Source organism: Panulirus ornatus, chromosome 65 (assembly GCF_036320965.1).
Source record: "Panulirus ornatus isolate Po-2019 chromosome 65, ASM3632096v1, whole genome shotgun sequence".
NCBI lineage: Eukaryota > Metazoa > Arthropoda > Malacostraca > Decapoda > Palinuridae > Panulirus > Panulirus ornatus.
The window spans coordinates 11,244,801-11,262,269 of record NC_092288.1 but is presented as its reverse complement, the minus strand read 5'-3'; the positions used below and the strand labels follow the sequence as shown (position 1 = coordinate 11,262,269).

General features: G+C 40.6%; 1 protein-coding gene across 5 annotated transcripts in view; it reads left to right on the top strand.

Moving 5' to 3' along the window:
* The window catches only part of shi (dynamin-1 shibire), a 187,468-nt gene that overhangs the window by 35,385 nt on the left and 134,614 nt on the right, over nucleotides 1-17,469 (top strand). For all 5 annotated transcript variants that reach the window (XM_071657888.1, XM_071657885.1, XM_071657886.1 and 2 more), the window contains exons 4-5: nucleotides 12,588-12,791; nucleotides 16,570-16,700. In XM_071657888.1, the coding sequence (XP_071513989.1) occupies nucleotides 12,588-12,791; nucleotides 16,570-16,700 (335 nt within the window). The remainder of the gene's footprint in view (nucleotides 1-12,587; nucleotides 12,792-16,569; nucleotides 16,701-17,469) is intronic.

The following is a 17,469-nucleotide window of genomic DNA, read 5'->3' as shown; positions in this document are numbered from 1 at the left end:
ATACTACTTTCACTCCTGTACCTTGATACTACCATTGCTACTGCACATTCCGCCTTGATACTACCATCACTGTTGCACACTTTTCATTGATATTACCATCACTTCTCCAAACCCAGTGTTAATACTACCACATTATTCCAAACCCTTACTTAATGCTGCTATTACAGCTGCACAGCTTACATTGGTATTACCATCACTGCTACACACACCACAGCCTTAATACCATTACTGTTTTTCTCTTCATAATGCTACCGTCATTGCTGCACGCCCTACCCTAATATTACCATCACTGCTTCGCACTGCACCTTGATACTACCATAACTGTTGCACACCCTACCGTATTACTACAATGAATGCTACACACACAACCACCTTACTACCATCACTGCTGCACACCCTTCCTTAATATTACCATCACTTCTGCACACCCTTCCTTAATACCACCATCACATGTGCACAATCTTCTACCTTAAAACTATCATCACTGCTTTGCACCCTACCTTATTACTACCATCACTCCCATACACTCCCATCTTATTATCATCAGTGCTGCACATTTCACTGCATTACTATCATTGCTACACACTGTATCACTACCCTCACTGCTTCACACTCCACCGCCATGCTACCATCACTATTTCACATTCCAGCTCCAAGTAATCTGACATTGACTCAAACACGTCAAGTTCATATAATCCTTTGCAGGTTAAGTTTGAAAATCACCGTCTAAGAACAAATTTAAGCAAAGTCTTCCGCTATGCCAATGAAAGCATCATGCTTGTCATTGGGGATAAGTTCTGTATTGTATTGTAAAGGGAGAATGAAGAAATCAAGAAGAGGTCAGGTACTGGATAGTCACAGACACTTGTCATACCATGACTGAAGAGCAAAAGATCTTTTAGTGATGATGTCAGACTACCTTTGACATAAAGCTAGCATGATGGATCTTACAGACTTTCAAGATGATAGGAAAAACCAATAATTACACTCTTCAGGTGCTACTGCTTTTAAAAGGTAAATGCTACAGTGTGCTAACATTGGCTTACATGGTTGGCAAAATTGCATGATTAGAAAGCTTTCAAACATCCTTCATGGTTAGTATTGATACAATAAAGGAACTGAAATACGAGGAAAAAACTGAAATTACTGAGGCTGTATTCTCTTGAGTGCAAACAGGATAGGTCATGGTCATCCAGGGCCCAAGACTGATGAACACTTTGCTTACAAGTATTAGAAATGCATTGGGATGCATATTGATATAAGAAGACTATGAACAACACACTAGACCAGTTAGGCTATGGTGGTTACATACCTGCCGGCCACAGCTCCTAACGGCTTGGTCAACCAACACCTGACTCAGCAACTCAAGCATGAGACTTAAGGAGAGAGATGGATCTTTGAAGACTATTTGAGTATGCTACCATCACTGCTGCATACTCCACCACCATACCACCATCACTTTTGCACACATCACACTAGCACCATTGCTGCACACCTCCCCCCCATCACTGATGTACATCTCTCCACCATACTATTATCACTCTAGCATACCCTATTATCTGCTACATCCTACCACCATATTATTATCACTGCTGCACACTCCACAACCATATTACTGACTATTGCACCACCACTGCTACCATCAGTGCATCACCCCCCACCACTCAACTACCATTGCACCACATACCCCATCACCATACAGATACCACTGCTGCACACCCCACCATCGTACTACCATCACTACTGCACACCCCCACCACCATACAATCACTGCTGCACACCCCATCACTGCAGCACAACCCATCACCTCATTTCCAACACTGGTATAGTCTCCACCACCTTAGTATCTATCACCATTTTGTCATCATTGGTACACACCATACGATGCATTGCTACTGCATACCCAACCACCACCATACTGTCATCACTGATACACACCCAAACGCCATTTTATCCATCAATCCCAAAGATCCAGGAGTTACAACCAGTGAAAAGCTTGAGTTTAAGGGGTATGTTGACAATGTAGTGCTTTTTTGGTATGTAATGAGTGAGATATTGGAAACTTTTACAAGAGACAGAAATCATTATGAGAATGCTTGTTTATGTGATAAGCAAAATAAAGAACTACTGTGTTTTGTTGTTACTAGTGAAAAAATGGAGATGAATAAGTTGGAAAGGATAAAGAAACCTCACAAGCAAAACTGATTGACTAGAGCCCATGAATTTTCACAAGAGGCTTACAGAGCTTGAGCTTTACAATGTATAGAGAAGAATGGGGAGATGCATGGTAACAGGGAGTATAAAGAGCAAAGATTTAAAGATAAGAGTAATATCTAAAAAGTTAATAGTGAAAAACTTGCTTGATCCTTCTTGCCATGTGGAACAAACTTTTTTACCGTGGGTTTGCAGCACACCCCATGAAAAAATGAAGGTCATAAATCTATCAGTGTGTGCATGTAAAGTAAGCATTATGTGAATGATTCCATAGCTTATTGATTTCTTAAGTTTTTGTTAGTGTTCGTAAATGAATAATGAAAAGTATCACAGACAGATGATTAATATCACTTCCTAAGAAAAAACTTATAAAAGTAAAAATCTCTTCTTTAATTTAAACATCTTCCTCCAAATTGTTTAGTGTGGTTGAGTAATATCAGTGGTATTGCTATAATGTTTTGAGTTGATCCAACCATGTAATTTGTGCTCTTTTTTGGTTATTGTTATCCACTCACACTCTTTTGATTATTCTTATGACCTTACTTAAGAAAAAGACCATCTCAAAATTAAGAAAACAGTTTTTGAAGTAGATACTTTCATGAGACATATTTTAAACTAAAGATTTCATTTATTGGTGATGTCAGGGGTCTTCTACTTCTGGAACAGTCAGCCTTTTGCTTCCACTGCTGATACCATCCTGTTTTTAGTGTTATTAGCCATTGTACTGAAAAAAGTAGAAAGCTGCTCCCATAAAAACGTAATACTCTCCAAAAATCTTTGCTGAGGCAAATGTTGTTTCTTGCTCTCCAAAAATCTTTGCTGAGGCAATGTTTTTTCATATTTGGCATAAATAAGTTGTAAAACATAATTGTTCCATAAGTAACAAAGAAATAGAGGGAGGCTTCATCCTATAAGATATACCTTAGTTTATATAGGGTGAATTGCTTTTAAAGCCACAAGAACCCATAATGATGTCGCAGCTTGGTTAGAAATAGATATGTCCTCTATCTGGAGTTTAGGAAGTTAGCAGCAACAGCAAAGGCCTCTCTTCTGCCATCTGTTTGTGCTGTTGTGAAATAGTTTGTGGTACAACATAGGGTTAAGTACAATTATTTAAGTATGACTTCTATGTTACTGAACACCTCTGCTGCTACTGTTCACTCCATCACTACACTACCATCACTTTCTTCACACTATTACTGTTGCATACCTCATTATTGCTGAGCACTCCATCACTACCATCACTTAGTGTATACTTTGCCACAATATTACCTGCATTTGCTGTCCAGCCCACCTCCATACTACCTTCTCCTGCTACATGTCTCATTACATTGTACTATCACTGCTGCACACCCAGCTAATACTACCATCACTGCTGCTCACCCCACTGCCATACTGAAATCACTTGCTGCACACTCCACTTCAGTGTTATCATCTGCTGCACACCCCACAACCATTCTACAAGCACTGCTGCACACCTTTCTATAATTATATTTGCTACTCACTCCACCAATATACTACCATCACTACTTCATTACTGCACACTACTATAATATGACCATCTGTTGTGCACACCTTCTGCACATCACATCACATCACCATACTGCCATCATGTGTTGCACACCTAACCATCATACTATCTTCATGTTCACCATGCTCTACTCCAGTATTACCCTTACCATCTGAAAAACCCCATCTCTCTTATAAGCAAAGCTTATGGACCAGATGACATACATTCCAATGTATTGAAAGAGTGTGCTTCCAAACTTGTACCTTTGCTTGCTCTTCTGTTCTTTTTCTTTGAAATGCAAAACTTTCTTCTCTTGGAAACATGCATTGGTATATCCTTTCCCAAAGAAGGGTGACCATTCTAACCTCTTCATAATCCTGTTGGTTTGCATTTTAGTGTTTCCAGATTCTTTTAATCCATCTTTAAGTCCCACATCTTCAAACAGTATAAATCATAAAAATCTATTGGAAATACAAGTGAATACAGTTACAAGGACAATTAGAATAAATCATGAAGCTTAAAGATGTAATAATGAAGTGGGATTTTTTTCCAATTATATGCATTGAACACTGGATTAAGTGATCATCAAACACTGTTAACACAGAATATGGATGGCATCAATAACTGGTTAGACATATTTTTCAGAAGTTCAAATATCAACAAAATGGATACAAGGAAAAAAAATATACACACTTATGTGTGGTAATAAAAAGAGTGTGGTTGAGAGTGCAGAAGAGGGTGTTTTGAAATGGTTTGGTCACGTGGAGAGAATGAGTGAGGAAAGATTGACAGAGGATATATGTGTCAGAGGTGGAGGGAATGAGGAGAAGTGGAAGACCAAATTGGAGGTGGAAAGATGGGGTGAAAAAGATTTTGAGTGATCAGGGCATGAACATGCAGGAGGGTGAAAGACGTGCAAGGAATAGAGTGAATTGGAATGATATGGTATACTGGGGTTGACATGCTGTCAATGGATTGAACCAGGGCATGTGAAGCATCTGGGGTAAACCATGGAAAGTTTTGTGGGGCCTGGATGTGGAAAAGGAGGTGTGGTTTTGGTGCATTATACATGACAGCTAGAGACTGAGTGTGAACGAAAGTGGTCTTTGTTGTCTTTTCCTAGCGCTACCTCGCCCACATGCGGGGGGAGGGGGTTGTCATTTCATGTGTGGCGGGGTGGCGATGGGAATGAATAAGGGCAGACTATGAATTATGTACATGTTTATATATGTATATGTCTGTGTGTGTATATATATGTATACATTGAGATGTATAGGTATGTATATTTGTGTGTGTGGACGTGTATGTATATACATGTGTATGTGGGTGGGTTGGGCCATTCTTTTGTCTGTTTCCTTGCGCTACCTCGCTAATGTGGGAGACAGCGACAAAGTATAATAGAAATAAATGAAAAGAATATTTCCTTTATGTCATTTTAGACCCTAAGAATACATCCTAATGAAGCAGTGAGTAGTATAGAGCTGTAGGATTTTATATCAGGATTACTGTGTCACTCCATCCTGTCAGATTCCCTCCAGGCTTACTTTGCCAGTGCATGATTTTTTTTTTAGCTGTTCTTTTTCCTGCTGGCTGTTTTTGCTGGGAGGAAATGGGGGGTGAAGAGGGAGCCTTTTTACTGATCTATCTTTACATCGTTGACTTCGGTTGGAATGGGTTGGAATTTGTAATATATTCAAAAACAGGTACCCAAACATGGGCCAGTGGGCCCTCACTTGTCTGTCTTTCCTTTGCACTCCCTTTTTGAATCCCATAGGGTACTTGATGGTCATCAATATGGCTTACATAAGATGAAGATCCACTGGTGATAAACCTTTTCATGCCTTACTATAGGCTGATTATTGTCTCTGAAAGATTTTGGAGAATCCTATATGGTTGCTCCAGATATATCTAAAGCTTGTGACAGGGTATGACAGTGGGGTCTCATCTTTAAGTATGTATATACATTTGTATGTGGGTGGGTTGGGCCATTCTTTCATATGTTTCCTTGCGCTACCTCACTAACGCAGGAGACAGCGACGAAGTTTAGTAATGATAAAAGAAAATATATATATATATATATATATATATATATATATATGTATATATATATATTTTTTTTTTTCTTTTTTTTTTTGCTTTGTCGCTGTCTCCCGCGTTTGCGAGGTAGCGCAAGGAAACAGACGAAAGAAATGGCCCAACCCACCCCCATACACATGTATATACATACGTCCACACACGCAAATATACATACCTACACAGCTTTCCATGGTTTACCCCAGACGCTTCACATGCCCTGATTCAATCCACTGACAGCACGTCAACCCCGGTATACCACATCGATCCAATTCACTCTATTCCTTGCCCTCCTTTCACCCTCCTGCATGTTCAGGCCCAGATCACACAAAATCTTTTTCACTCCATCTTTCCACCTCCAATTTGGTCTTCCACTTCTCCTCGTTCCCTCCACCTCCGACACATATATCCTCTTGGTCAATCTTTCCTCACTCATTCTCTCCATGTGCCCAAACCATTTCAAAACACCCTCTTCTGCTCTCTCAACCACGCTCTTTTTATTTCCACACATCTCTCTTACCCTTACGTTACTTACTCGATCAAACCACCTCACACCACACATTGTCCTCAAACATCTCTTTTCCAGCACATCCATCCTCCTGCGCTCAACTCTATTCATAGCCCACGCCTTGCAACCATACAACATTGTTGGAACCACTATTCCTTCAAACATACCCATTTTTGCTTTCCGAGATAATGTTCTCGACTTCCACATATTCTTCAAGGCTCCCAGGATTTTCGCCCCCTCCCCCACCCTATGATCCACCTCCGCTTGCATGGTTCCATCCGCTGCCAGATCCACTCCCAGATATCTAAAACACTTTACTTCCTCCAGTTTTTCTCCATTCAAACTTACCTCCCTATTGACTTGACCCTCACCCCTACTGTACCTAATTACATTGCTCTTATTCACATTTACTCTTAACTTTCTTCTTTCATACACTTTACCAAACTCAGTCACCAGCTTCTGCAGTTTCTCACATGAATCAGCCAGCAGCGCTGTATCATCAGCGAACAACAACTGACTCACTTCCCAAGCTCTCTCATCCCCAACAGACTTCATACTTGCCCCTCTTTCCAAAACTCTTGCATTCACCTCCCTAAAAACCCCATCCATAAACAAATTAAACAACCATGGAGACATCACACACCCCTGCCGCAAACCTACGTTCACTGAGAACCAATCACTTTCCTCTCTTCCTACACATACACATGCCTTACATCCTCGATAAAAACTTTTCACTGCTTCTAACAACTTGCCTCCCACACCATATATTCTTAATACCTTCCACAGAGCATCTCTATCAACTCTATCATATGCCTTCTCCAGATCCATAAATGCTACATACAAATCCATTTGCTTTTGTAAGTATTTCTCACATACATTCTTCAAAGCAAACACCTGATCCACACATCCTCTACCACTTCTGAAACCACACTGCTCTTCCCCAATCTGATGCTCTGTACATGCCTTCACCCTCTCAATCAGTACCCTCCCATATAATTTCCCAGGAATACTCAACAAACTTATACCTCTGTAATTTGAGCACTCACTCTTATCCCCTTTGCCTTTGTACAATGGCACTATGCACGCATTCCGCCAATCCTCAGGCACCTCACCATGAGTCATACATACATTAAATAACCTTGCCAACCAGTCAATAATACAGTCACCCCCTTTTTTAATAACTTCCACTGCAATACCATCCAAACCTGCTGCCTTGCCGGCTTTCATCTTCCGCAAAGCTTTTACTACCTCTTCTCTGTTTACCAAATCATTTTCCCTAACCCTCTCACTTTGCACACCACCTTGACCAAAACACCCTATATCTGCCACTCTATCATCAAACACATTCAACAAACCTTCAAAATACTCACTCCATCTCCTTCTCACATCACCACTACTTGTTATCACCTCCCCATTTGCGCCTTCACTGAAGTTCCCATTTGCTCCCTTGTCTTACGCACTTTATTTACCTCCTTCCAGAACATCTTTTTATTCTCCCTAAAATTTAATGATACTCTCTCACCCCAACTCTCATTTGCCCTCTTTTTCACCTCTTGCACCTTTCTCTTGACCTCCTGTCTCTTTCTTTTATACATATCCCACTCAGTTGCATTTTTTCCCTGCAAGAATCGTCCAAATGCCTCTCTCTTCTCTTTCACTAATAATCTTACTTCTTCATCCCACCGCTCACTACCCTTTCTAATCAACCCACCTCCCACTCTTCTCATGCCACAAGCATCTTTTGCGCAATCCATCTCTGATTCCCTAAATACATCCCATTCCTCCCCCACTCCCCTTACTTCCATTGTTCTCACCTTTTTCCATTCTGTACTCAGTCTCTCCTGGTACTTCCTCACACAAGTCTCCTTCCCAAGCCCACTTACTCTCACCACCCTCTTCACCCCAACATTCACTCTTCTTTTCTGAAAACCCATACAAATCTTCACCTTAACCTTCACAAGATAATGATCAGACATCCCTCCAGTTGCACCTCTCAGCACATTAACATCCAAAAGTTTCTCTTTATATAGAGTGAGTTGGAGCGATGTGGTATACCGGGGTTGACGTGCTGTCGGTGGATTGAGTCAGGGCGTGTGAGGCGTCTGGGGTGAACCATGGAGGGCTGTGTAGGTGTGTATATTTGCGTGTGTGGACGTGTGTATGTGCATGTGTGTGGGGGTGGGTTGGGCCATTTCTTTCGTCTGTTTCCTTGCGCTTCCTAGCAAACGCGGGAGACAGCGACAAAGTATTAAAAAAAAAAAAAATATATATATATATATATATATATATTTTTTTTTTTTTTTTTTTTTTTTTTTTTTTATACTTTGTCGCTGTCTCCCGCGTTTGCGAGGTAGCGCAAGGAAACAGACGAAAGAAATGGCCCAACCCCCCCCCCCCATACACATGTACATACACACGTCCACACACGCAAATATACATACCTACACAGCTTTCCATGGTTTACCCCAGACGCTTCACATGCCTTGCTTCAATCCACTGACAGCACGTCAACCCCTGTATACCACATGACTCCAATTCACTCTATTTCTTGCCCTCCTTTCACCCTCCTGCATGTTCAGGCCCCGATCACACAAAATCTTTTTCACTCCATCTTTCCACCTCCAATTTGGTCTCCCTCTTCTCCTCGTTCCCTCCACCTCCGACACATATATCCTCTTGGTCAATCTCTCCTCACTCATTCTCTCCATGTGCCCAAACCATTTCAAAACACCCTCTTCTGCTCTCTCAACCACGCTCTTTTTATTTCCACACATCTCTCTTACCCTTACGTTACTTACTCGATCAAACCACCTCACACCACACATTGTCCTCAAACATCTCATTTCCAGCACATCCATCCTCCTGCGCACATCTCTATCCATAGCCCACGCCTCGCAACCATACAACATTGTTGGAACCACTATTCCCTCAAACATACCCATTTTTGCTTTCCGAGATAGTGTTCTCGACTTCCACACATTTTTCAAGGCTCCCAAAATTTTCGCCCCCTCCCCCACCCTATGATCCACTTCCGCTTCCATGGTTCCATCCGCTGACAGATCCACTCCCAGATATCTAAAACACTTCACTTCCTCCAGTTTTTCTCCATTCAAACTCACCTCCCAATTGACTTGACCCTCACCCCTACTGTACCTAATAACCTTGCTCTTATTCACATTTACTCTCAACTTTCTTCTTCCACACACTTTACCAAACTCAGTCACCAGCTTCTGCAGTTTCTCACATGAATCAGCCACCAGCGCTGTATCATCAGCGAACAACAACTGACTCACTTCCCAAGCTCTCTCATCCCCAACAGACTTCATACTTGCCCCTCTTTCCAGGACTCTTGCATTTACCTCCCTTACAACCCCATCCATAAACAAATTAAACAACCATGGAGACATCACACACCCCTGCCGCAAACCTACATTCACTGAGAACCAATCACTTTCCTCTCTTCCTACACGTACACATGCCTTACATCCTCGATAAAAACTTTTCACTGCTTCTACCAACTTGCCTCCCACACCATATATTCTTAATACCTTCCACAGAGCATCTCTATCAACTCTATCATATGCCTTCTCCAGATCCATAAATGCTACATACAAATCCATTTGCTTTTCTAAGTATTTCTCACATACATTCTTCAAAGCAAACACCTGATCCACACATCCTCTACCACTTCTGAAACCACACTGCTCTTCCCCAATCTGATGCTCTGTACATGCCTTCACCCTCTCAATCAATACCCTCCCATATAATTTACCAGGAATACTCAACAAACTTATACCTCTGTAATTTGAGCACTCACTCTTATCCCCTTTGCCTTTGTACAATGGCACTATGCACGCATTCCGCCAATCCTCAGGCACCTCACCATGAGTCATACATACATTAAATAACCTTACCAACCAGTCAACAATACAGTCACCCCCTTTCTTAATAAATTCCACTGCAATACCATCCAAACCTGCTGCCTTGCCGGCTTTCATCTTCCGCAAAGCTTTTACTACCTCTTCTCTGTTTACCAAATCATTTTCCCTAACCCTCTCACTTTGCACACCACCTCGACCAAAACACCCTATATCTGCCACTCTGTCATCAGACACATTCAACAAACCTTCAAAATACTCATTCCATCTCCTTCTCACATCACCGCTACTTGTTATCACCTCCCCATTTACGCCCTTCACTGAAGTTCCCATTTGCTCCCTTGTCTTACGCACCCTATTTACCTCCTTCCAGAACATCTTTTTATTTTCCCTAAAATTTACTGATAGTCTCTCACCCCAACTCTCATTTGCCCTTTTTTTCACCTCTTGCACCTTTCTCTTGACCTCCTGTCTCTTTCTTTTATACTTCTCCCACTCAATTGCATTTTTTCCCTGCAAAAATCGTCCAAATGCCTCTCTCTTCTCTTTCACTAATACTCTTACTTCTTCATCCCACCACTCACTACCCTTTCTAAACAGCCCACCTCCCACTCTTCTCATGCCACAAGCATCTTTTGCGCAATCCATCACTGATTCCCTAAATACATCCCATTCCTCCCCCACTCCCCTTACTTCCATTGTTCTCACCTTTTTCCATTCTGTACACAGTCTCTCCTGGTACTTCCCCACACAGGTCTCCTTCCCAAGCTCACTTACTCTCACCACCTTCTTCACCCCAACATTCACTCCTCTTTTCTGAAAACCCATACTAATCTTCACCTTAGCCTCCACAAGATAATGATCAGACATCCCTCCAGTTGCACCTCTCAGCACATTAACATCCAAAAGTCTCTCTTTCGCACGCCTGTCAATTAACACGTAATCCAATAACGCTCTCTGGCCATCTCTCCTACTTACATAAGTATACTTATGTATATCTCGCTTTTTAAACCAGGTATTCCCAATCATCAGTCCTTTTTCAGCACATAAATCTACAAGCTCTTCACCATTTCCATTTACAACACTGAACACCCCATGCATACCAATTATTCCCAATTATTATATATATATATATATATATCCCTGGGGATAGGGGAGAAAGAATACTTCCCACGTATTCCCTGCGTGTCGTAGAAGGCAACTAAAAGGGGAGGGAGCAGGGGGCTGGAAATCCTCCCCTCTCATTATTTTTTTTTAATTTTCCAAAAGAAGGAACAGAGAAGGGGGCCAGGTAAGGATATTCCCTCAAAGGCCCAGTCCTCTGTTCTTAACACTACCTTGCTAACGTGGGGAATGGCGAATAGTTTGAAAGAAAGATATATATATATGAGATGGAGAATAGAATATTGCTGTATTGCATGGTCACTATATGAGCAGATTGAAATTGACAGATTAGAGAGGGTGCAGAAACTTTGTGTAATGCGATCATTGGATTAGACCATGTGAACAACCTCGAAAGATTATAAGAACTTGAGCTGTAGTCTAGAAAGATGTAGAGAAAGATATGTGGTAATATATGCTTGGCAACAGAATGGAGATATAAAGATATATATCCTAAACCTGAAAGGAACTCAGCAAGGTAGATACAGAATTATCATATTAAGTGTAATGCCTTGAAATATATTAAAAAGGCACCAGGGAAAAATATATATGAATGATCAGTGAAAAATCTGCATTGCTTACTTAATGCAGTACCAGGAGAAATAGAAAATATGGAGTAGCTGCAAAAACATTCCAAACAAGACTAGACTTTTGATTAAAGACAATAATGGATGAACCTCAAATGACTACACTAGAGGAGTAGAAAAATTGCATTTTACAAGCAGATATGTGACGAGTGTAGGAGTGGCAATTGAGAGGAACAGTATTTTCCTGTAAGCAAGTCATACAATGAATGTCATGCACTATACTCTTGCCATCATGGCATAATTTTGTTGTTGGTTCTTTTAGATTGGAAGCTATCCATCACCAAACTACCATTACCAGCTGCACACCCCACCACATACTAACATACTTGTTGCAGACCCTACTTTGTACCCTTTCCAAAGTATTCAAATTTTTAATGATGTAGATTTTGTAACAATGATATATGGGCCCCTATGATATATGTCAGCTGATAAATTAGTGGTAATTGTATGAAAATAATTAACCATAGATTACATGTGTATTTAAGTCTGAGATTCTACGTACTGTTCAAAGTCTGGTTTTTATCTTTTTTTTATACAAAAGAACCTTTGAAGTTGGCTTTGTTAACAAGGGATCATCACTTTCCCATGTTGAATTTAGTAGAGTGATTACAGTTTGTCTCCTTTTAGGACATAAGCATTTTATTTTCTCTTTTCAGTGTTGAACCTGACACTGATCGATCTGCCAGGCTTGACAAAAGTGCCCATAGGTGACCAGCCAGCAGACATTGAGATGCAGATCCGCAACATGATCATGACGTACATAACCAAAGACAGCTGTCTTATCCTAGCTGTATCACCTGCTAATTCTGACTTGGCTAACAGTGATGCTCTTAAATTATCCAAAGATGCAGATCCTGATGGTAAGTGTGAGATCCCACTACTTTCGTTGAGCATGTGTAGCAATATCTGTGGTTGTATGCTTCCTTGAAATATTAATACTCTACTAAACCTCTTTTTAATGCTTACTGTTCCTGAATTCAAAGAACCAATAAGTATAATTTGGTAATATTTGATTATTGACTTCAGAAGAAGTGTTGCAGTGATTGTCAGTTGATCTTGACTGTTCAGAAGAAGTGTTGAAATGATTGTCAATTTTTTATTTGCTACATGATATATATAGAATTCCCCAGTGCTGGTTAGATTACATCATGATATAGTTGTCTCCCACTTTGGCATCTTTATTCCTCAGTTTATTGCTACTTGGATAAGTTATATATTCAGTTTTGGTGATTCTACATTAATTCATTTCATTGCTTTGATAATGTGCAGCTTTTCCTCCATTTATGCTCAGTATGTTCTTGAAAACTTGAATGATTGAGGATGTTTCAGGATTATAATTTTTAGTCATGCTAAACTAACTAAAATTTATGGTAAAGACATTAAAACTATATAAGTTCATGCATGTAGTTTTTAAATGTTAGAGGCTCCGGTCATGGACAAAAGTCCACTTCAAGGTTGGTCCTTAACTGAAATGTAGAAAGGCTAATGAAAGGAAAAAAGAAGAGACAGTGAAAAGTATTTATGAATTTTGGAGGAAATGAAAATCGTAGTTGTTGGAAAAGACATGAAATGGTTGATAGTTCCCAAGCATTTAGGAGTAGTGAAAGAAAATTTATCAAAATGGCCTACCCTTGAGTTGTCAACAGCCACACATGATGATGTGATGCAGCAGCTTGCTGAGTATTGCATGGTGTAGCTAGTGGTGGGGGTACACAAGTATCCAGCTCTCAGGAGAAAAACCCAAACTGATACCTATAGAAGAGTGTTTTGAAGTTAGCCTTAGAGAGTTGTTGAGTTGGACCACTTATGACTCGACACTGTCAAGTAAAGATGCAGTGCTAGAAAGATTCCAGATGTGACAGCGCTACTCTGAGCAACTTTCAGAAAAAAAAGAATTTTTGATGTCTGAACAGGACTTATAGCTTCAACGAAGCAGATCTGGCTATTTTCATAATGTGGGTTTTCCAAGTTAGTGTGGATGTTACAGTAATACCAAGTACGTTCATTTAGTTAAGAAGTGGAATTACAGAATCCTCAGAGGAGAGAAGAAAGTTATGAAGAATTTCAAAAGAGCAATGGGCAAAATCTGGGTTTTGAAAGCATTAAACTTAATCAGATTTCGTATAGAGTGTAAATAGATATATTTTGAAGACGGCGATTTTTTAGAGTTGTTAAGCAGAATCATTTATAGGTCATCATGGGGTAGTATGTAAAGCTTCATGATACCTACTACTTTGATAATAGATTATTGTTTATTTATTTATTTATTTATTTATTTATTTATTATACACTGTCACTGTCTCCCGCGTTAGCGAGGTAGTGCAAGGAAACAGACGAAAGAATGGCCCAGCTCACCCACATACACATGTATATACATACACATCCACACACGTACATATACATACCTATACATTTCAACGTATACATATATATGCATACACAGACATATACATATATATACATGTACGTATCAGATTGGGGAAGAGCAGTGTGGTTTCAGAAGTGTTAGAGGATGTGTGAATCAGGTGTTTGCTTTGAAGAATGTATGTGAGAAATATTTAGAAAAGCAAATGGATTTGTATGTAGCGTTTATGGATCTGGAGAAGGCATATGATAGAGTTGATAGAGATGCTCTGTGGAAGGTATTAAGAATATATGGTGTGGGAGGCAAGTTGTTAGAAGCAGTGAAAAGTTTTTATCGAGGATGTAAGGCATGTGTACGTGTAGAAAGAGAGGAAAGTGATTGGTTCTCAGTGAATGTAGGTTTGCGGCAGGGGTGTGTGATGTCTCCATGGTTGTTTAATTTGTTTATGGATGGAGTTGTTAGGGAGGTAAATGCAAGAGATTTGGAAAGAGGGGCAAGTATGAAGTCTGTTGGGGATGAGAGAGCTTGGGAAGTGAGTCAGTTGTTGTTCGCTGATGATACAGCGCTGGTGGCTGATTCATGTGAGAAACTGCAGAAGCTGGTGACTGAGTTTGGTAAAGTGTGTGAAAGAAGAAAGTTGAGAGTAAATGTGAATAAGAGCAAGGTTATTAGGTACAGTAGGATTGAGGGTCAAGTCAATTGGGAGGTAAGTTTGAATGGAGCAAAACTGGAGGAAGTAAAGTGTTTTAGATATCTGGGAGTGGATCTGGCAGCGGATGGAACCATGGAAGCAGAAGTGGATCATAGGGTGGGGGAGGGGGCGAAAATCCTGGGAGCCTTGAAGAATGTGTGGAAGTCAAGAACATTATCTCGGAAAGCAAAAATGGGTATGTTTGAAGGAATAGTGGTTCCAACAATGTTGTATGGTTGCGAGGCGTGGGCTATGAATAGAGTTGTGCGCAGGAGGATGGATGTGCTGGAAATGAGATGTTTGAGGACAATGTGTGGTGTGAGGTGGTTTGATCGAGTAAGTAACATAAGGGTAAGAGAGATGTGTGGAAATAAAAAGAGCGTGGTTGAGAGAGCAGAAGAGGGTGTTTTGAAATGGTTTGGGCACATGGAGAGAATGAGTGAGGAAAGATTGACCAAGAGGATATATGTGTTGGACGTGGAGGGAACGAGGAGAAGTGGGAGACCAAATTGGAGGTGGAAAGATGGAGTGAAAAAGATTTTGTGTGATCGGGGCCTGAACATGCAGGAGGGTGAAAGGAGGGCAAGGAATAGAGTGAATTGGATCGATGTGGTATACCGGGGTTGACGTGCTGTCAGTGGATTGAATCAGGACATGTGAAGCGTCTGGGGTAAACCATGGAAAGCTGTGTAGGTATGTATATTTGCGTGTGTGGATGTATGTATATACATGTGTATGGGGGTGGGTTGGGCCATTTCTTTCGTCTGTTTCCTTGCGCTACCTCGCAAATGCGGGAGACAGCGACAAAGCAAAAAAAAAAAAAAATGTACGTAATTCATACTTGCTGCCTTTATTCATTCCTGTTGCCACCCCGCCACACATGAAATGACAACCCCCTCCCCCCACATGCGCACGAGGTAGTGCTAGGAAAAGACAACAAAGGCCATGTTCGTTCACACTCAGTCTAGCTGTCATTTATAATACACCGAAACCACAGCTCCCTTTCCACATACAGGCCCCACAAAACTTTCCATGGTTTACCCCAGATGCTTCACATGCCCTGGTTCAATCCATTGACAGCACGTCAACCCCGGTATACCACATTGTTCCAATTCACTCTATTCCTTGCACGCCTTTCACCCTTCTGCATATTCAGGCCCCGATCACTCAAAATCTTTTTCACCCCATCTTTCCATCTCCAATTTGGTCTCCCACTTCTCCTCATTCCCTCCACCTCTGACACATATATCCTCTTTGTCAATCTTTCCTCACTCATTCTCTCCATGTGACCAAAGTAGTTCAAAACACCCTCCAGCTCTCTCAACCACACTCTTTTTATTACCACACATCTCTCTTACCCTTTCATTACTTACTCGATCAAACCACCTCACACCACATATTGTCCTCAAACATCTCATTTCCAACACATCCACCCTCCTCCGCACAACTGTCTATAGCCAACGCCACGCAACCACATAACATTGTTGGAACCACTATTCCTTCAAACATACCCATTTTTGCTTTCTGAAATAATGTTGTTTATCTTGTGATTTAGAATGTTCATGAATATTATCTTTTCCAGGTATTCGAACTATAGGAGTTATTACAAAACTTGATTTGATGGATGATGGAACAGATGCTCGGGATGTTTTGGAAAATAAACTTCTTCCTCTACGGAGAGGCTATGTTGGAGTTGTCAACAGATCTCAGAAGGTGAGAACATAAGTGAAATTACAAAGTCTTCTTGTTTTACTCGTTATTTGGTGACCACTGTCCTTGCTGTATTGAAGATGACTTGTGGAAAGTTATTTTAAAAGTAAGAGTTGGCACATCATGCACACCTTTCCAAAGTGTTCATTGGAATGGCTTCATATGAAAATCCTTTGTGCAAGTGCATATTTAGGAGAAAAAGAGTGAGAAAGAGGGAGGTAAGGCAGTGAATGAATTTTACATCAGTCCATAAACCCCCTGGGGATATTTGAAATTGGGGTATGTAAGATGCATTTTTGGGTATAAGGTAAATTGTCATTGGGCTCTTTTGTTTAAACACATAAGGTTTCCAGAAAGCTACATAATGTTGGTAAGATTTTTCAACATAGAAATAAAAAACTGAAGGTAAAAAAGTTAACTCTACAAACTTTGGTTCCATCTTGGAATGCTGCAGCCACTTACTCATGGGAGGAGTATATGCTGTCATTTAGCTAGGTTTCTCTGTAGTTGCTGTCTAGGTGCGAGGAAATAGAAATTCACTAAAGCACATATATCAGTAGATTATAGATTTGTAGTTTAGAATAGCCTGCAAGCTCAGACCCTGTTCAGTGAAATTTGCTGGACTTCATGAAGACTGTATTTTATTAGAAATTTACTGTGCTAGGTAGGTGGTGGGTGAATGTTGTTCATTGGTTCCTGAATCTTCTTTGCTATGGCAGGAGAAGAATTTAGGTTAACATAAAACATGAAGGATTTTTGGTTATATATCTAC